The 21,925-nt window shown below is 43.9% G+C and overlaps 1 protein-coding gene across 3 annotated transcripts in view; it reads right to left on the bottom strand.

Annotated features, from left to right (window-relative positions):
* LOC138742752 (phospholipase D1-like) overlaps positions 1–21,925 on the bottom strand; it is a 111,556-nt gene that overhangs the window by 76,854 nt on the left and 12,777 nt on the right. For all 3 annotated transcript variants that reach the window (XM_069897583.1, XM_069897582.1, XM_069897584.1), the window contains exons 2-3: positions 4,140–4,322; positions 854–987 (exon numbers count right to left, since the gene is read on the bottom strand). In XM_069897583.1, the coding sequence (XP_069753684.1) occupies positions 854–987; positions 4,140–4,287 (282 nt within the window). In that variant the 5' untranslated portion in view covers positions 4,288–4,322. The remainder of the gene's footprint in view (positions 1–853; positions 988–4,139; positions 4,323–21,925) is intronic.

The following is a 21,925-nucleotide window of genomic DNA, read 5'->3' as shown; positions in this document are numbered from 1 at the left end:
CCTTATATGCTTCATGACCTCCCCACTATTTTTCTTTACTTCAACTGGTTCAATATTTTTTTCCCTAGTGAATACCGAGGCAAAGAAATCCTTATTATAGGAAGGATGTGGAAGCTATGGAGAGGGGGCAGAGGAGATTTACCAGGATGTTGTCTGGATTAGAAAATAGATTTTATGAGGGCAAGGTTAGCAGAGCTGGGACTTTTTTTCTTCGGAGCGAAGAAAGATGAGAGGAGACTTAATAGAGGTCTACAAGATTATAAAAGACACAGATATGGTGGCCAGTCAGCACGTTTTTCCACAGGCAGGAATAGCAAACACCAGAGGACGTCTGTACAAAGTGAAGGGAGGGAAGTTTAAGGAAAACATCAGTAGTATGTTGGGTTTTTTTTTAAACGTAGAGAGTTGTGTGGGCCTGGAATGCGTTGCCAGGGATGATGGTGGAGGCTGAAACATTGGGGGCATTTAAAAGACTCTTAGGCAGGCACATGGATGGAAGAAAAGTAGAGGGTCATGGGGTAGGAAGGGTTTAGATTTTTTTGGTAGGTATTGATTGTTTGGCACAACATCAAGGGCCTGTACTGTGCTGCAATGTTCTATCTTTGTGAAAGACCAGGTTCGAGGGGATGACAGACCTACTCTTCTGAATTCTTACTCTGGAGGGTTGAACATTTTAGGTGAGGAGTTGTCAGTGTTACTATCTGCCTAGGGAGGGGTGTGATTGGGAAGGTGGGGGGGATGAACAGGATGTGGGATGGTCTGAGAGCGGACTGTCTGGGGAGGGGTATGATTGGAAAAGTGGGGGGGGGGGGAGAAACAGGGTGTGGGATGGTCTGAGATTGGAGCTCCTCACCTTAGTTGTGGATGTGAACCTCTCTACCTCCAGCACACGGACCTTGATGGGAGCCGTGGGGATGTACACCTCGATCTCGGGTTCCTTGAAACCTTTGGTCTTGTAGACAGCCGAGAATGGGAGCTGGACACCATCTGAAACATGAGGCAGAAGCTATGGCTTTAACGCCACGAGACGTGGTGCTGAGAATCCTGTCAACTCAGAACACAGGCTGAGGCGGGGACAAGAGCTGCCTGTCATTATCTGCCATCCCCACCGTCTCCACCTCCTGCTGTCTAGAGAAAGGACCTGTCCCACCCCAGCCACACTCTCCCTTACTCCCTCCTGTCAGACAGAAGATACAGGAAATTGAAAACACAAACCAGATTGAAGGACAGTTTCCTTCCAGATGTTATTGGACTCTGAAATGGACTTCTCCCTGGTAAAAGATATGTTGGATACCCTGTGTAACTACACTTGTCCTCCATATCCTGCACAGAATGTTTGTAACACCATACACTTCACTCTATGACTGAGTGGAACACAACACCCTTCGCTCTGTGCCTGACTGGAACAGTACACCATCAATATTGACCTCAATTTCCATTTCTCCTCCCCCAACTCTTTCCCATCCCTCCTTCCTTTCCTTCTCAGAATCTCAGCTTCTTTTTCTTTTACTCTCCCACTGCATCCACCAATTACCTCCTGCCTGTCCACCTGTGCATTTTCCCCTCCCCTTACTTGTTCTTTCAGGTGCCTACTTGATTTTCCACTTTCCCCACGAAGGCCTCAGGCCGGAAAGTTTGAAGGCCTCTTAATTCCTCGGGATACTGCGTGACCTGCTGAGTTTCTCCCACTGCTGATAATGAGGCAATTAACGATTGTACTCCCCGCATGGGATCCATTGGTGACTCTTCCCAGATTGTTTCTCTGTGCTAACAGTTCCCACCTTGCAAGCAGTGAGCTGCAGATATCCACCATCCATTCTCAGGCCTTGACATATGGATGCATCTCAATTATCGATCCTTACCCTCCTCTGTCGCTAAACAACTTTAGATTATCTACGTTTTTCTCATAGCCACAATTTCCTCTCTTGGCAAAGCCTTTTTCAATGTTCCTTAAACATTTAAAAATTTTTAATTTAGACATACAGCACAGTAACAGGCCCCTCTGGACCACGAGTCTGTGCTGCCCATATACCTCAATTATCCTACAACCTCGGTACGTTTTTGAACGGTGGGAAGAAACGAGAGTTCCCGGGGAAAACCCACGTGGTCACAGGGAGAACATACAAATTCCTTACAGACAGTGCTGGGTTCAACCTCGGGTCACTGGTACTGTAATAGCGTTGCACTCACCGCTACAATAATAAGATTTTCCAGTCCAATCATATTTTTGGTGTTATATAATGAGAGTGCAGACTATACCAGCAGTGTTGTTGTCAGTTCATACCTCACCTTACTACCCATATAACGGGCAGTCAATAAAGATTAGAAAGTTGTTTCCCACTGTAGGGGAGTCTCGGACAAGAGGGCACAAGTTCAGGATTGAAGGGTGCACATTTAAAACAGAGATGAGGAGGAATTTCTTAAGCAAGAGTGTGAAGAAATGCTTGCCAGCTCAAACCATGAAGGGTGTGAACTCTGGAGGAGCAGCAGACCCAGTGAAAGCACATCGGGAGAACACTGCTCCAGCAGTGAAGATGATCCTCTGGAATTTACTGCCGTGGGCGACTGTGGAGGCCAGCTCGTTGGGTGCATTTAAGGCAGAGATTGAATAGTCAGGTTATCAAAGGTTATGGGGAGCAGGCCATGATGGAATGGCAGAGCGGACTCGATGGCCAAATGGCCTACTCCTGCTGTTATATCTTATGGAATGCAGCATTGCATTTAAATTTTTGAACAGTGTTTGTATCTTTAAGGAGCTCTGATATAACATTCCACTTGCCAGTCTCTACACTGCATTGGATTGACTTGCCGTCGCAGGCCACTTTGGACAAGGTTGGATCTGCCTTTCTGCTGCCCAAATTCCCTCCGTACTGGCAGTCACACAGCCAATCATGGCTTCCGAAAGGAAAAATTCCTATAACATGGAAACAGGCCCTTCAGCCCTTCTCATCTGTGCTGTGCACTGATTGGTCCCATGAACCTGTGCTTGGGACATCTCCTTCTCACCCCATCTAATCAAAGCTCTTGCCCTCTGATTGCTGCAACTCTTCCCACCACTGCCATTTCCTCATTCCACAAACCTACCACCCTCTGTGCAGAAACTCTTGGCCTTGAGGACCCCTTTCCAATCTTCCCCTTCTCATTTTAAGACCATGCCCCCTAGTTCTGGATCCCAACACTTGTTTGTTCTCTGAAACTTTGACCAATGAGCTGAACCTTAGAGTCATGGTGGAGGCTTGGCCGAAATTGGGATCCAATTCTGAACTCTGCAATTTTGGTAGGACAGCAAGGAGGAGATGTGGAGGGGTTGAGACCCTCCATTTTGGGAGGACTTGGGGCTATTGCTACAGAGATATAATCAAGGCATTCCGAGTTACAAATGGTCTTGGTTGAACAGAACTGCTCTACTCACTAAGCACTCTTCAGACTCTCGAAAATTTCGACAGGGGTACTGTGGAGAGCACACTGGCTGGTGGCATCACTGCCTGGTACAGAGGTGACAATGTCCACGTCAAGAAATAATCTCCAAAGGGTTGTTAACTTGGCCTGTGACATCACGGGCACCAGACTTCACTCCCTCGAGGGCATCGACATGAGGTGGGGTCTTAAAAAAGCAGCCTCTATCCTCAAAGACCCCCACCCCCCAGGCCGTGCCCTCTTCACTCTGCTACCATCGGGAAAAAGATACAGGAGCCTAAAGACGAGCTCTCAGCGGCACAAGGACAGCTCCTTCCCCGCTGCCATCAGATTCCTGAATGATCAGTGAACCAGACACTGCCTCACTTTGACTTTTTTCTTGCACTGTTCTTATGGTTTTATATGAACATTTGCCCTGTGACGCTGCTGCAAGACAAAGAATCTCATGACATGGTCATCGCAATAAATTCTGATTCTGAAGGTATGGAGAAATGGGTGGAGGGTGGGGCCAGAGGGACAGATCAGAATTGACACAGGAGCTGGGGTGAGTTTGGGAAACCTGTTCTTTCACAGTGTGAGGTGCAGTGAAGGTGAAAGCAGGTTCAACAGCAACTTTGAAAACAGAGCGGAGGAATTCTGGGATGAGACCCAGCTAGGGACAAGTTATGCCTTCTTAGCTGAGTGGCTGTTTCTGCAGTGGAGAGGAGTGGGAAGTTGCTCACCAGGTACTTTCGCCTCGTTGGCCAAATCAATATCCGGCTCATCTCCTTCGAAGTAGAGCTCGTTGGTGTCAAGTTTCTCCATGAGTTGGCTGATGTCCTGTGCGACACCCTTCAGCGGTGATGACTGGTGATGTGTGGTATCCGACATGATGGGAACTAGCACCCCCGCCCCAGACAGCCAGCCTGGGAAGAGAGAGAGAGAAAAGTCAATACCTGCTGCAGCCTGCACAATGTCATTTTGTAGCAGTTCCCCGGAGCAGCGCGCAGAGAGCGGGAGGAACCCAGTGGGTGAAGCAGAATCCATGGAAGGCTGACAAGAGGGGGGCAGTCCTGATGTCCCAGTGGAGGGTACTGGCCCAAACCATTGACTGTCTATCACCTTCCACGACACTACCTGACCCACTGAATTCCTCCAGCATCTGTCTTTCTCCTGTATGTTCTGTACTATTACACAACAATAAAAGAACCTGCATCCCCAGAGCCTTTTACATTCGACTGAGAGTGGAGCCCAGTTTTAATCTTATTTCAAACACAAAGTTTTATGTTTACATTTAAATGTCAGTTTATTTGCCGCAACCGCAACTCAGAATATTTATTATCTTTTACCACACTGGGGTAATTTAATGTGTTTCACTACAGATGTTCTTCTTCGTAGAAGTCCTGCGTGGCTACAGGAAATAAGAATTTGGGGTTTGTATTTGTGTGTATGACAATAAACTCGTTATTATCATATGGAGAGAACGGTTCCTTTGAAAGCAGTCTAACCGGTCAATCCTAACAGTCATAGAGTTGTTTAAAGTTACACAATTACAGAGTATAGCATGGTAATGGAACAAAAAAGATCGATTAGCACCAAGCAAGGGGAATGTGAGGGCACTGTTATGGGGCTCATTCAGGAGCCTGATGGCTGCAGGGAAGAAACCTGTTTAAGCCTGTAGATGTGTGCTTTCACACCCTTGAGCCTTCTCCCCACTGGGGGGGGGGGGGGGGAGGGGGGGGCGGGGTGGGGGAGGGAGAAGAGAGGGTGTCTGGGGTGTGATGGGTCCTTCAAAGTGTCGGCTGCCTTTCCCAGATGCAGGAGATGGAGTCCGGAGAGGGGAGGGGAAGTCTGCGTGATGTTCTGAGCTGTGTTCACCACCTTCTGCAGCTTCTCTCGACCTTAAGCAGAGCAGCTCCCATCCTGCCCTGTGATGGACCCAGAAAGTCTGCCCTCCACAGTGCACCCCAGAAAGAAAAATGTAAAACTGCCATGCATAGATTTAAGGCAAGAGCAAAAAGATGTAATGGGATCCTGAGGGATACCTTTTCCATGTAGAGGATGGAGGGAACATGGAAGGATAGGCCAGACGAAATAGCAAGGGAAGGTTCAATTTGAAAGACATTTTGACAGGTGCATGGATAGGAAAGATTTAGAACAGCTACTCGCCACGTTTCTTTTTTGGCTATGACCCCCTTAGGACTCTGCTCAAAGTTTATGAGGCCCCTTCCCTGTGGAGCAGTCATGTTAGGTTGGTTTCTTCCCTACTTCTCTCCTACTGACGACATTAAAAAAAAATAATTGAAAATGGCTGGTTTAGAGGGATATGGGCTGAACACAAGCAAATAGAACTGACTTGGTCAGCACGGACAAGTTTGGCTGATGGGCCTGCTTCAGTGCTATAGAACTTGATGACACATCCCCCCGAGAAGAGTGCAAAGTTTAATTATCATTCAGATTCCAGAGAGAATCCCTAGACCAGTGGTTCTCAACCTTTCTCTTCCCACTCACATACCACTTTAAGTAATGCCTATGCCATCGGTGCTCTGTGAACCTAAGGGATTACTTAAGGTGGGATGTGAGTGGAATAAAAGTTTGTTTTAATCATCTCTAATTGACTCATTATGTGCACGGTTTCATAACTCCAAAGGAAATGGACCAATGACAATTTTTCTCAATATTTCAGTTACAATTGGGTCTAGAGCAGTGATTTTCAACCTTCCCTTCCCACTGACATCCCACCTGAAGCAATCCCTTACTAATCACAGCACCGGTGGCAATAGGGATTTCTTAACATGGTATGTGAGTGGCAAGGAAAAGGTTGAGAATATAAAATCAGTCTATTTGCGAATGATGTTATAGTGTACTTAACAGAACCAGAACTATCAATAAAAGAATTATATAAGAAATTGAAGGAATATGGAGAAGTGTTGGGTTACAAGATAAACGTAAATAAAAGTGAAGCAATGCCTATGAATAATGCGGATTTCTCAAAATTTAAGAAGGAATCACCATTTAGATGGCAAATGCAAGCAATAAGATACCTAGGTGTACAAATAAACAAAAATCTCGGCCAACTATATAAACTCAATTATTATCCACTAATGAAAAAATTACAGGACGATTTAGAGCATTGGAAAGATTTACCACTAACACTAATAGGAAGGATAAACTGTATTAAAATGAACATTTTTCCAAGGATATTATACTTATTTCAGGCATTGCCAATACAACTGACAGAAAAATTCTTCAAGGAGTTAAAGAAAATAATAAGGAAATTTTTATGGAGAGGGGGGAAACCGAGGATAGCACTAGATAAATTAACAGAATGGTATAAACAAGGAGGCTTACAACTGCCAAACTTTAAAAATTATTATAGAGCCACACAATTAAGATACCTATCAGATTTTTATCAAACAAGGGAAAAACCAGACTGGACGAGATTAGAATTAGATAAAATAGGGGAAAAGATACCTGAACACATATTATATAAATGGGATGAAAAATTGGTACAACATAGAAGTTCTCCAGTATTACATCATCTCCTCAATATTTGGAAGAAGATTCATGTAGAAAGAAATAAAACAATTTATCAATTACCAAAACTAATATTGACGCAAAACAAGTTACTCCCTTTTACAATAGATAACCTTTCCTTTAGAGAATGGGAAAGAAAAGGGATTAAAAGAATAGAAAATTGTTTTTCAGGAAATAGATTCTTATCCTTTGAACAAATTAAAGATAAGTACAATATAACTCAAGATACAGCGCTGGCATCTTACCAATTGAGATCCTACTTGAAGGATAAATTAGGAGGCAAGTAACCTCGAATATGTGATTACAGATACAATGATAATCAAAAGATTTATAACAAATATGTATATTAAACTGCAAGAAAAGGAGAATGAGGAAACAAATGGTAAAACTAAATAAAAATGGGAACAAGATTTAAATATAAAGATAAAAAAGGAAACATGGGAGAAATTATGTTCTGGAATGATGAGAAATACAATAAATACGAGGCTACGTATGATACAATATAACTGGATACACAGACTATACATTTCACCTCAAAAGTTAAATAAATGGGACCCATCAGTATCTGATAGATGTTTTCGATGTAAAAAAGAAATGGGAACAACAATTCATGCAATCTGGACATGTGAGAAAGTCGAAAAATTTTGGGAAGATCTCAATCAGATATTAAATAAAATAACAGAAAACAATATACCAAAGAATCCAGAGATCTTTCTCCTAAGTAACATAAAAAACAAAGAATTTGGAATTGATTTGGAGGATGCACAAAAAAGATTTGTTAAGATAGCTCTCGCCGTAGCAAAAAAATGTATTATGTCAACCTGGAAATTGGAAGATAATTTGAAAATACAACAATGGTATATAGAAATGAATAAATGTATTCCATTAGAAAAAATAACATATAGTTTAAGAAATAATATTGAAATATTCGAACAAATATGGGAGCCTTACATTAAATACAATAGCGAAAACTTACCGGGGACAATCATTACCTAAGTTGATGGAAGGAGAAGGAAATGAAAAGAATGGACTCAGTAGAATTTCTGGTGTATTTTTGTTGAGTGACAACATTGTCTGACTGGTTTAATGTATCCTAGATTGTATACCTTAAATGGATGGGGGGTGGGGGGTGGGGGGGAGAAAATGTCACTGTATATGTGTGAAAAGGAAAAAGTGTGTATCATGGCTAATGTGATTTATGATGTGAAAAATAAAAAAAATTTAAAAAAAAAGAGAAAAGGTTGAGAACCACTGCCCTCGCCTTTTTGGATGAATGGCACATATTCCGGATGGTGGCAGCTTGGAAGAACATGCAATAACCAACCCAATCAGAACTCAAGATATGTGGTCGAGTACAGTCAGTGTCATTGCCACTCAGAGACTTCCACCCATAATCTAGGCAGGCTTGCTTTCCATAACTACCTTGAATCTTACTAATTTGTGGCCACTATTGCCAAAGTACTCCCCCACTGACACATCCACTTCCTGCCTGGCTTCATTTCCCAAGAGAAGGTCTCTGGTTCTCAGATTCTTCTTTGAGGTTTCCAACAGTTGCAAGATTTTGCTTTAATTTCCTTATTGCCAGCACAAAATCTTGTTGTGCCATAAACATTTATATATTGGCAAGGTTAACATTTTGAGGTCTTTGATGTAATTAGTCTGGCCAAATGCCCAGTAATGACTCATAGTCACTGGTACCTGGCCGTACCATTCACCTGAACTGCAGGATGTACCAGAGGGTTGATCAGTTCCAAACCAGATGGAAAACATTGAAAACGTTGTTTCATCTTGCCCTTGGCATAAAAGAAATCTCATGACTCAATAATTTTATCTTTCCCTGCGTCTTTACTGTACTAAAAACACAGAATTTCTGGAGAAACTCAGCTGGTCTCGCAACGTCCATAGGTGGTAAAGAAATATTACTGACGTTTCCAGCATTCCTAAAGGGTTCGGGCCTGACACGTCAGTTATATATCTTTACCTCCTATGGGCGCCGAAAGACCTGCTGAGCTCCTCCAGGATCTTGTGATTTTACTGCAATCTTTTGTGTTTTTGTGTTTCATTCTGTACTGTTCTGCCAGATCCAGTTGTTGAGCAGCACCTGGGGGCAGACAAATTCAGAGAAAGCCAGACCCCCACCCCACCCCCAGCCTGAATCGGAAACTAGAATAAGAACTTTATAACCAAGGACCTTATTTTAAAATTTTCATCTCCCTCTTTCTCTCTTCATTTGAACTGGTTTGGAAAGTTGAGTGCCTAGGAATACAGGGGGCTACAAAAGTGATAAACTCTAGTCAAGTCCATCATGGGCACCCACCTCCTGTCCATTGAAGACATCGACATGAGGTATTGCCTCAAGAGGCATCCAAGATCATAAAGGACCCCCATCACCTGATCACAACCTCTTCTCACTGCCCCCTTCAGGCAGAAGATCCAGAAACCTGAAGACCCTAGGTTCAAGTACACTTTTTATCCACAGCAGCGAAGGGTAGGTGCGATATAAACCATAGGACATGGGCCAAGGGCGCGATATAAACCATAGGACATGGGCCAAGGGTGAAAGGGGAAAAGTTTAGAGGGAACTTCTTCACACAGAGAGTGGTGGGGTGTGGAAAGAGCTGCAGGCAGAAGTGGTGAATGTGGGCTCAATTTTAACAAACAAGAAGTTAGACATGTTCATGGATGGGAGGGGTATGGAGGGACAGGTACTGGGTGCATGTCAGTGGGACGAGACAGAATAAAAGCTCAGCACAGACTAGAGCGAAGGCCTGTTTCTATGACTTTAATCAGGTTCTGAACGGGAGTCACATGATGGAGTAGTGGCCGGACGGTGAACTCCAGCCCTCTCCAGAAAAACAAAGGAAAACACAAAGGCACAGAAATAAAAGTTACAGAAAAGTGAGTATAAAGGTGGAAAGAAGATGGCGACAAAAAAAGAAAAATCGAAAGCAACGGTAAGAAGAGAGGAAGAGAAGACAAAGGAGGAAAAAGGTGAAGGCCTTACCTGTCCGAAGAGGCCCGCTGCGGAGAGAAAAACCCGCTCCCTCAGGTCAGTAAATAATGGACTACAAAAATGGCTCGCAGAGCCGAGTAAAAGTGCGCAATCGCGCATGCGCGATGCGAATGAAAAAAAACACACCGACGGGAGGGGGGACCAGCTGGGGAGTCGATCTCCACAGCCGGCAACGACAGCTGCAGAATACATGCAGCAAGAAGAGACCACAGAAGACAATAGAAACAAGAAAGAAGAGGAGGAAAGGGCAACAAAGAAACAACAGATGGTCAACCCAGAGGAAGAAGAAGAGGAAGAGTATGGTGAAATAGAAGAAAAGAAAGGCAAGGTAAAGGATATACTTGCTCTTATTAAAGGATACATGGAGTCATTTAAAGAATGGCAAACACAGGAATTTAAGGATTTAAGAAAAAGAATAAACAACACTGAAGAGAAAATGAATAAAATAGAGACGACCTTAACAGAAATGGGAAAGAAAATGGGCAAGATGGAAGAACGGGCAGTAGCATCAGAAATGGAGGTAGAAGACTTAAAAAAGAAATTGGAGGAATCTAATAAAAAAACTAAAGAGACACAAGAACTACTAGCTCAAAAAATAGATACAATGGAAAATTATAACAGAAGAAATAACATAAAGATAGTGGGCCTTAAGGAAGATGAAGAAGGCAAGAATATGAGAGAGTTTATAAAAGAGTGGATCCCTAAGACCCTAGGATGTCCAGAACTACAGCAAGAAATGGAAATAGAAAGGGCACATAGAGTATTGGCCTCTAAACCACAACCACAACAAAAACCAAGATCTATTGTAGTAAAATTCCTAAGATATACTACAAGAGAAAAGGTACTGGAGAAGACAATGGAAAAAGTAAGAGAGGGCAACAAACCACTGGAGTATAAAGGGCAAAAAATCTTCATTTATCCAGATATAAGTTTTGAACTCCTAAAGAAGAGAAAAGAGTTCAATACAGCAAAGGCGATTTTATGGAAGAAAGGGTATAAATTTATACTAAAGCATCCAGCGGTATTGAAAATATTTATTCCAGGACAACAAAACAGACTATTCTCGGATCCAGAAGAAGCACGAAAATTTGCAGAACAATTACAAAAATAGACTGAGGGAGGAAGACGGGTAATGAGAGTTAAAATGATCACGATTGATATGTATGCGGGTAAAGAGGTATAAGAGTGAATAGAGACAATGAGCATACATGAATGTATCTGTACTTAGAGGAAAATATAGATAGTATAGACAAGAATTAATAAGGGAAGGTAATGGAATAGAGAGAATAAGGAGGGAATTAAAAGAGTGACCTTTGTGACATATGAAAAGTGAAATCTTTTCTGGGGGAGGCGGGGTGGGGGGAAATAGCGGTCACTGCAAAATCAGTTGACGCTTGCGAGTGGATTCGCAAATCCAAATGGAGAGGGGAGATGTGGTTGTCCGACAAGGGATAAAGGACAACTCAGGAGGGGAAGGGGAGATTGGGGATAAATAAGATAGAAATAGGATAATAAGGAAAATGTTGGATGTTGTAGGAATGTTGTCTTATAAAGAGTTGAAAATAAGAAAACAGAAATGGAAAAGGAGGAAAGGTAATGATGGAAAAATGGAAAGAGAAGATAAACAAAATATAAAAGGGCTACACTGAACTATATGTCTTTAAATATTAATGGAATACATAACCAAATTAAAAGGAAGAAACTACCAAATTTAAATGAATAAATGTATTCCATTAGAAAAAAATAACATATAGGTTAAGAAATAATATTGAAATATTCGAACAAGTATAGGAGCCTTACATTAAATACAATAGCGAAAACCTACCGGGGACAAACATTACCTAAGTTGATGGAAGGAGAAGGAAAGAAAAGAATGGACTCAGTAGAATTTCTGGTGTAATTTTGTTGAATGACAACATTGTCTGACTGGCTTAATGCAACCTTGATTGTATATCTAAAATGGATGAGAGGGGGGGGTGGGGGTGGTTTGGGAGGAAAGGGGGGGGGGAGAAAAAGTCACTGTATATGTGTGAAAAAGAAATAGTGTATATCATGGCTAATGTGATTTATGGTGTGAAAAATAAAAAATTAAAAAAAAAAAAAAAATCAGGTTCTAAAAATTCCCCAGCCATAATCTGCTCCGGTTCCACCACAAGATTGTTGCATCACTGAAACATTAATTCTTTTTCTTGCATGAATGGCGACTGTAAATATTTATTTCCCCATCCTTTTATATCTATTATCTCTTTTTTTTCTGATTTGGAACATGGAAATGTAATGTATCCTATTGTAGCTGGTGTGTCTGCGTACCTGTGTGGCTGCAGCAAGTAGGAACGTCCAAGTGGTGGGGGTCAAAGACCATCAGGTCTGGGGTGTGGTGGGGGTCAGAGACCATCAGGTTCAGGGGTGTGGTGTCAGAGTTGATTGGGTCCAGAGGGGTGTTGGAGATCATCAGGAGACCATCGGGTCCAGGGAACCCAGACAGGTCTGGGGATGACCATTAGATGCAGACATCAGATCCAGGAGACATAGACCATCGGGTCCCAGGTGGTGGTGGGGGGGTTTGGGTGCTTGCCAGCATTTAAAACATCTCTGGCATTTCTTGAATCCTATTATAGAAACATAGAAAATAGGTGTAGGAATCGGCCATTTGGCCCTTCAAGCCTACACCACAATTCATTGTGATCAAGGCTGATCATCTACTCAGTACCCAGTACCTGCCTTCCCCCAGACCCCTTGATCCCCTTGGCCACAAGGGCCAAATCTAACTCCCTCTTAAATATAGATAAGAAACCGGCTTCAACTACTTTCTGTGGCAAAGAATTCCACACATTCACCACCCTCTGAGAGAACATTTTTTGCTCATCTCAGTACTTAAACTGTGACCCCTGCTTCTGGTTTTCCCCAACATTGGGAACAACCTTCCTGCATCTAACCTGTCCAATCCCTTAAGAATTTTATGTTTCTATAAAATCCCCCCCAATCTTCTAAATTGAGTATAAGCCTAGTCAATCCAGCCTTTCTTCATATGCAAGTCCTGCCATTCCTGGTATCAATCTAGTGAACCTAGTCTGCACCCACTCCATGGCGAGGATGCCTTTCCTCAGATAAGGAGACCAAAACTGTACACAATACTCCAGGTGTGGTCTCACCAAGGTCCTGTACAACTGCAGTAGAACCCCTCTGCTCCTGTACTCGAATCCTCTTGCTATGAATGCCCACGTACCATTCGCTTTCCTCGCTGCCTGCTGTACCTGCATGCCCACTTTCAATGACTGGTGCACAGCGACACCCAGGTCGCATTGCGTCTCTTCTTTTCCTCATCGGACACCATTTAGGGAATAATCTCTCCTGTTCTTGCCTCCAAAGTGGATGACCTCACGTTTATCTGCATTCTATTGCATCTGCCATGCCCTGGCCCACTCACCTAACTTGTCCAAGTCACCCTGCATCCTCTACACAGCTGACCCTGCCACCCAGCTTCGTGTCGTCTGCAAACTTGGGGATGCTGCTTTCTATTCCCACATCTGAGACTTTACACTCTTTATCATTCTGGCCCAGCCCACATTCATGTTCCTTCCTTAATGTACGTTATAGTCATTTTCAGTTCGTCTCTCACATTCCTGTCATCATGAAGCAACAGTTACCCTTTGACATTTTAAATCCCTCTCTCCTGCCTTCAGCAGTCTTGGGGCAGAGCTCCAGAATTCCCTCCTTTCTTGCTCCTCCTCCAACCTTCTCCAGATTTAAATTTAAATTTAGATAAACAACACAGTAACAGGCCCATACAGCTCATGAGCCACCCAATTACACCCAATTAATCAAAACCCTGGTATGTTTTGAAGGGTGGGAGGAAACCGGAGCCCCCGGAGGAGACCCACACAGACACAGGGAGAACGTACAAACTCCTCACTGACAGCACGGGATTCGAACCAGAGTTGCTGACGCTGTAACAGCGTTGCACTAACTGCTTCGCCAACCGTTCCACCCTGACCTCTGGCTTGATTCTTCATTTTATTGGTGAAAGATTTATTAACCCTGACAGGACACATCATCCCTGCAAGCTGTACTCATCATAAAATGTTGCATCAGCCCATTCTGTGGACCCTCACCACCCACTCATTTCACTGCAAGGGGTTAAATTAAATTGTTCATCATCACCTGGACCAATTATACACAACTCCATACAGACAATATCTCTGGATATTGGGGAGGGGGCATACATTTTGGATGGACGAATTATTTTGCTCAGAGTTGGACAATTTTGGGAATTCACTTTTCCAGAGGGGCTGTGAACAATCCGTTGCACAGGACAGGAAAGGGTGAAATTGAACAGGGAACAGTCCCACGCAGGACCAGGCCCTTTAGCTCACTGTCTATGCCGAACAGGATGTCCCAACTAAAGTAAATCTCTGCTGCCTGTGTATCATCCACATCTCCCCCACCCCCTTCATATTCAGCTGTTTGTCTGGAAGCCACTCCAACACTACAACTGTATTTGTTTCCACCACTACCCCGGCATCCTGTTCCAGGCACCCACCACTCTCGATGTGAAAAGAACATGCCCACACAATGCTTTCCAAAGTCCTGAAGCACATGTCCTCTAGTAGGTGACTCTTTTACCCTGGGAAAATGTTTCTGACTGATCACCCTCTCCATGGCTCTCATGATTGAATAAACCTCTATCAGGTCACCCCTCAGCCTCTGACACTCCAGAGAATTTGACCCAAGTTTCTTTGAAGCATCCAACACTTCGTACGTGAAAACTGTCCTCTGACAACTCCCCCAAACTCACCTTAAACAAATGTCCTCAAGTATTTGCTACTATTGCCCTGGGAGGAAGGTGCTGACTGTCCACTCTCTCCTCACCATACTCCTAATTCTCCTCTCCTCCTTTGTCACTCCAAAGAGAAAAGCCCAAGCTTTCAGAAATGCCAAGGTCCACATCGGTTCCTGGACTTTTTAATCAGTGACAAATCATGGATCTCCGGGAAAAGGCAAGGAAGATCTCCGAGCCAACCACCACCAGAGTGATTTCAGTGAAAGATGGAGTGGGTTCAATATTCCAGATCCCTTGCACCTACTCCTGTTAGAAGTAAAAACACAAAGCTGGAGAAACCCAGCAGGCCACACATTGTCCTTAATAGAGCAAACATAAAGATACAGAACCAAAGTTTCAGGCTTGAGCCCTTCATCAAGGTGAGTAAATATAGGCAGGTGCCTGAACTTGGTCCCAATGACAGTCTCCATTTTGCTCATTACCTTGATAAAATAAAGTCTACAGTCTGTTCAACAAACAGAAGCTCCACTTGCAGTCAGATGCGTCGTTTCCCCCCCCCCCCCCCCCCCAACCACACTCAACAATTTCAGACCACCAGCCTCTCCAGATTGTTCAGAACTGACCCAAACCCTGAATTTTGTTCCTTTCTCCCCAGTTGTGGAACATTTAGACAATCTCCAGTTTTATTTCAGATTTCCAGCATCTGCTGGATTTTGCACCAGTTTGTATCTGACCGTTTCCTTTCCTTCTCCTCCACTAACAATGAGATAATTTTTGGGAATGCGGTCAAAGTAGTAATGGGACAGTCCCCGTGATATTTCACTTTTTGAATTGAAAGGCAACATAACTGCAGATGATGAAAGCCTGAAATAAAGTAGACCATCCTGCACCTATTTTTCTATTTTCGAAAATGTTCCACAAGTCAGGCAGCATCTAGTTGGAGAGAAGTATCTGGGTACAAAGAAGGCGGGCAGGCTACAAAGAGCTTTGCAACTCCCGGTGAGGCTGGGAATCACACGGAGAAGCTGGAATTTCATTGGTTTACTGGTGTGGCAGAGGGCATCAGATCAGGAGTCAACAGGTACCGTTATACAGTGACAGGCCCATCCCCACCTTTCCCTTGTTAATCATTTGATCTGCAGTCAGTCATCGAGGTGAAATTTTATCTCTGACCCACTGAGCCGATCCAGTTTTTGTTTCACATTGGAATATCCCAGTCTCGCTGCCTGGTTTCCACTCCCCTCTGCCTCTCCTGTCCTCATTGACCAGTACCGTACTGATCCCAACATCATGAAACCCACTTCTTATTTCTAGGAGAGAGAAGCACCAATAAAAACTCTCCTCTGATCTCCCATGATGTTGCACAGAGCAGAATGTTTGATGTGGGCAACAAGATAAATCACTCCAGAGTTTAAAAACAGCTGGTTGACCAGACTTAAAAAACCATCCATCTCTCAAAGCACATTCAGATAATCATTTAAGATAAACATATTTTAAAACAGTTGTTAGAGCCTTGGGATATTTAAAGCTGAATATTTATTATTATACAGTTATACAAACTCAAGCCATCTGCTCTTAAATTAATTGTCAGTAAACTCCAAATGCTTAACTTCACCCCACCAGTACTGTTCCCCAGTGTTATACAGTGACAGACCCATCTCCACCAGTACTGTACCCGGTGTTACACAGTTACAGATCCGTCCCCACCAGTACTGTACCCCAGTGTTACACCGTAACAGACCCGTCCCCACCAGTACTGTATCCCGGTGTTACAGTTACAGACCCGACCCCACCTGTACCCCAGTGTTACACAGTGACAGACCCGTCCCCACCAGTACTGTATCCCGGTGTTACAGTTACAGACCCGACCCCACCTGTACCCCAGTGTTACACAGCTACAGACCCGACCCCATCAGTACTGTACCCCGGTGTTGCACAGTAACAGACCCATCCCCGCAAGAACTGTACCCCAGTGTTACAGTGACAGACCCGTCCCCGCCAATACTGTACCCCAACGTTATACAATGGCAGTCTTATCCACGCCTTGCTCTTGTTAATCATTTGATCTGGTGTCTGTCATCGAGGTGAAATTTTATCTCAGACCTGCTGAGCAGATCCAGTGTTTTTTTTTCCCACATTGGAAATTCCTGGACTTGCTGCCTGGTTTTCACTTCCCTCTGTCCTTGTTGACACGTGCATTAAGCCTGGGAGAGGGAATTAGGGCGAAGTTGCACCATGGAACATTTTCCAATGGATGAGCTGATGACCCTTCCCCTCACCTTCCACACATGGCCAATGGGATTTCTCCTGGCATCAAGGGGATGGGATTGCCGTGTGAAAGGATGTTATTCACCAAGAGGATGAATGGTCCCATCTAGAGTATTCAGCTGCGTTGCAATTCATATCCACAACAACCTGCTAGCCATAATTTGGATGCTAGTCTTTCATCAGTAATTGTCGCACTAATTTCTAACATCGATGAGCAGGTCACGGGTGATAGGACAGTTCCCTTTCAGATATCTGCTCTCCAGTGCCCCTACCTTCTCCCGATTTCTCCGTCTTTTACCCTTACACAAGGTGTTGTATTTGTCATCAAGCAACGAAGGATGTAGTCTCTGAACAGATGCAATATTGAGGGGCTTCCAGAGGACTCTCAAAATCTCTCAGGTTCACGAGAATGTTCCTGGGATTGGCGGGCTTGGGTTACAAGCTGGGACTTTTCTGTCTGGATCGAAGGTGACTGAGAGCGGATTTCACGGAAGTTTATAAAATCATGAGATGCACCGATAAGACAAATTTTTCCCAGAGGAAGGGAGTTTAAAACTAAAGGATATAAATTTCAGTGAGAGAAAAAAGATTTGCAGGTGATCTGAGTGGATGCCTTCTACACACAGAGGGTGGTGGGTATGTGGAACGAGCTGTCAGAAGGGGTGGAGATAGGGGCAATTAGAACATTTCAAAGACAAGTAAACAGGTGTATGAACAGGACAGGCTTTGAGGGAAATGGGACAAGCTATGGTGGGTAACTTGCTCAGCATGGTCAAGATGGCTGAAGGGACTGATTCTGCACTGAGAACTGACTCAATTTACATGGCGCCCTTGGTCCAAGGTACGACAGATTTTAGGATTCTTTGGCTACCATGGAGAGCATTCTAGCCGGTTGCATCACTGCCTGGTTTGGAGGCACCAACTCTCAGGACAAGAATAACCTCCAGAGGGTTGTTAACTTGATCTGTGACATCACAGGCTCCAGACTTCACTCCATCAAGGGCATCTACATGAGGTGGTCTTAAAAAAGCAGCCTCTATCCTCTAAGACCCCCACCACCCAGGCCATGCCCTCTTCACTCTGCTACCATCGGGGAAAAAGTACAGCGGCAAAAGGACAGCTTCTTCCCCTCTGCCATCAGATTCCTGAATGATTAATGAACCACAGACACTGACTGATTTTGACGTTTCGTGCACTATTTTTATTTATTGTTGTAAAGTTGTTCATATAAACGTTTGCATTGTGATGCTTCCATAAAACAACGAATTTCGTGACTTGTTCATGGTAATAAATTCTGATTCTGAAACTCAGGCAAGTTGTCAGAAGTTCATTCAAAGAGTTTCCAGAAGAGAGAGAAAGGAAAGTCGAGAATTGAACTTTAGAGCTGAGAACTAAAGCAGCTCAAGGCATGGCTGGCAGTGAATCCTGGGAGATAACAGAGAACTTCAACAAGTGGAAGGTCTGGCAAAGCTTCCAGAGGGTTGGATGGGTTTGAACAGAATGGTGAAAACTTCCTTCAAAGTTCTGCCCAACACAGAGTCAGCTGAAAACACCCTTTCAATGTGAGAAATTTGGCCCCTGCTCTGACCTGATCAATCAGATCACGATTTAGTTCCACTTTCCTGCCTGTTCCCTATAACCAGAAATTCCCCAACTATTCCAAAAATCTATTTTAACTGTACCTTAAAAACATTTAATGAGGCAACGTCTACTGGAAACAAGAAAGTCTGCAGATGCTGGGATTGAGTGCAATACACAAGTGTGCTGGAGAAACTCAACAGGTCAGGTAGCATCCATAGTAAAATGCTTCCCTTCCCATGAATAGCCCCCTAGGTACCTACCCCTGTGACTGCAGGAAATACTGCACTTCCACCTCCTCCCTCATCACCAAACAGTCCTTTCAAGTGAAGCAACAAACACTTCCCTTGTGAATATGCAGGAGTCGTCTACTGCATCCAGTGCTCCCACTGTGGTCTCCTCTACACCAGAGAGACCACACACTGAGGATCTTCAGTCTGCCTGCTACAATAACAGGTACCTCCCATGGACAAACCGCTTCAGTTCCACTCCCTATTGTCACACCGACATGTCTGCTTATGGCCTCGTGCACTGCCAAACTGACACCATTCACAAATTGGAGGTTTAACACCTTATATTCCATCTCAACAGTGGCCGACGTGAAGAGAGAACTAGGCAAGGTCAACCCAGGGAAAGCTGCTGGACTGGATAACTTTCCCGGCAGGGTGCTCAGGGAACATGGGGCTCAGCTAGCAGATGATCTCACCGACATCTTTAACATCTCCCTGAGAAGCGCCGTGGTCCCAGCATGCTTCAAAGCCATTGTCCCTGTGCCGAGGAAGTCGTCTGTGTCATGCCTCAATGACGACCGGCCTGTCACACTCGTGTCCAATGTTATGAAGGGCTTCGAGAGGCTCATCATGGACCACCGAGCCCTGTCCCTGGACCCCCTGCATTTCGCATACAGACCCAACCACTCTACAGACAATGCCATCGCCACCCCCCTCCATCTAGCCCTACCCACCTGGAAAATAAGGACTCGTACATTCGACTCCTGCTTATTGGCTGTAGTTCGACATTCAACACAGTCAGATGACAGTACCTGATGAGGAAGTTGAGCTGCTGGGTCTAAACACCTCCCTCTGCAATTGAATTCTCGACTTCCTGTTGGGGAGACCTCAGGAAGTCTGGATTGGAAATAGCACCTCCAAGACCATCACACTGAGCACAGGGGCCCCCCAGGGCCGTGGACTTAGTCCACAGCTGTTCACTTTGCCCACCCTATAATTGTGCAGCAAAACACAACTCAAACCACATAATCACATTCACTCATGATGGGCCTCATTAGTGAGAACGAGGAGTGAGCGGACAGAGATGAGGGGCAGTCGCTAACGGAAGGTGCAGAACCAACAACCTGTATCTGAACATTAATATAACAAAAGAGATGGTTGTCAACTTCAGGAGGGCCTGGGAGGACCACGCTCTGCTGACCAATGACGACTCCACCGTTGAGTTCGTCAAGAGGATCAAATTCCTTGGAATGCACTTGGCGGAGAACCTCACCTGGTCCCTTATCACCAGCTTCATAACCAAGAAAGCCCAGCAGCATCTCTACTTCCTGCAAAGGCTGAGGAAAGTCCATCTCTCACCCTCCATCCTCTCTACATTCTACAGAGGATGTATTGAGAGCATCCTGTGCAACTGCACCACCGTCTGGTTTGGAAGCTGTACCATCTCGGACCTCAAGGCCCCGCAGAGGATAGTGAAGTCAGCGGAAAAGATCATTGCGGGCTCTCTTAATTCCACAAAGGACATCGACAACACTCGATGCACGTGGAAAGCAAATAAACATTGTGAAGGACTCCACACACCCCTCATGTAAACTGTTCTCCCTTCTGCCATCGGGTCAGAGGTCCTGTGGCACTCGGGCCCTTGTGTCCAGATTGGTCAATAGTTTTCTCCCCCAAGCCATCAGGCTCCTGAATTCCCAGAATGTACTGGGATAATGTACTGTGGACTTTTACTGTAAACATCTTAATATTTTAATATTTCAATGTGTTGAACTTCTACTCTAACATATATTTATGTATGAACGATAAAGGTGACGACTCGACTCCAACCATCAGCATCAATATTGATCTCCAATTTCCATTAACCCCCTCTCCGATCTCTCTTTCACTACCCTCCAGCTCCCCATTCACTTCACTCCCTTCTGTCAGCGAGCTCCCTCCTTAACCCTCTGCCCTCTTCCCATCACGTCTCATCTTCTTTCACTTCTGCCTTCCGTCCTGTCAGCCTGTGCTCCTCCCCTTCCTCCCCCACCTCTTTATTCAGGCATCTGCCAGGTTTTCCACATTCCCAATGATGTTTACATTTCTCTCTTTTGCATACATATCTTTTCCTCTAGAACAGTTACCGACAAGATTATTTTTTAGATTTTTTAAAAGGTTTTATTTAAAATGTTCTCCGTGCATGTCAAGTCAAAGACTGACTTAACAATACAAATTGCAAAAAGGAAACAAACTAGAAACTACATACGGGATGGTATATACCCCCTCCCAGAATCTTCCCCCAAACCCCCTCCCTCAAAATAATTAATATAAAAGATACAATATCGTTTGTAAAATAGGAGAGATGTTCGGGATTGCCCAGAGGGATGTCGTCTAACACACAGGTTTAACAGAGTTCTTTAATACAATTCAGAGGATTTCCACAGGTCCAGACACACAGGATACACGGGTGCCAAACTTGTAAAAACATGGCATATTTATTTCTCAAATTATATGCAATTTTTGCCAGAGGAATACAACTTTAAATTTCTGCATTCCTTCGTGCCATAGCCAAATGTGGACCTAATACATCTATTGAAATTTGTTAAAGTTGTGTTGACAGTTTTAGTTCAGGTCTTGTTCCTGCAATATTTCCCAATAACAATAGATCTGGATTTTGCGGCTATACAACATCTCTAACTTGTTCCAAAAAGTTCCCTAAATCCACCCAAAAAGGTCTTACCATGAGGCAAGACCAATTTGAATGTATAAAAGTTTCTACATCCTCACATCTAAAACATCGATCTGATAAATCTGACTTCAATCTATATCTAAGATATAACTGATGTAAAAAATTATACTGCACTAATCTAGACCTCACGTTAATAGTGTTAGTCGTACAATCTCTGCACATACCTGTCCATTTTCACTCATCAATTGCAATATTCAAATGTAGTTCCCACCTGTATCTGGATTTACGAACTCCACGTTTAGGAGTTCCTACTTGTAATAAAGAACATATTAGAGAAGTAAACTTAACAATTCTTCCCCTAACAAGAATTTCTACTTCACAACAACCAGGGAACAATATGGTTGGTCCTAACTTATCCCTCAAATATGCTCTTAGTTGAAAATAACAAAGAG

The sequence above is a fragment of the Narcine bancroftii genome, chromosome 9 (genome assembly GCF_036971445.1).
Source record: "Narcine bancroftii isolate sNarBan1 chromosome 9, sNarBan1.hap1, whole genome shotgun sequence".
NCBI lineage: Eukaryota > Metazoa > Chordata > Chondrichthyes > Torpediniformes > Narcinidae > Narcine > Narcine bancroftii.
This window is presented reverse-complemented; position numbering and strand designations above follow the sequence as displayed.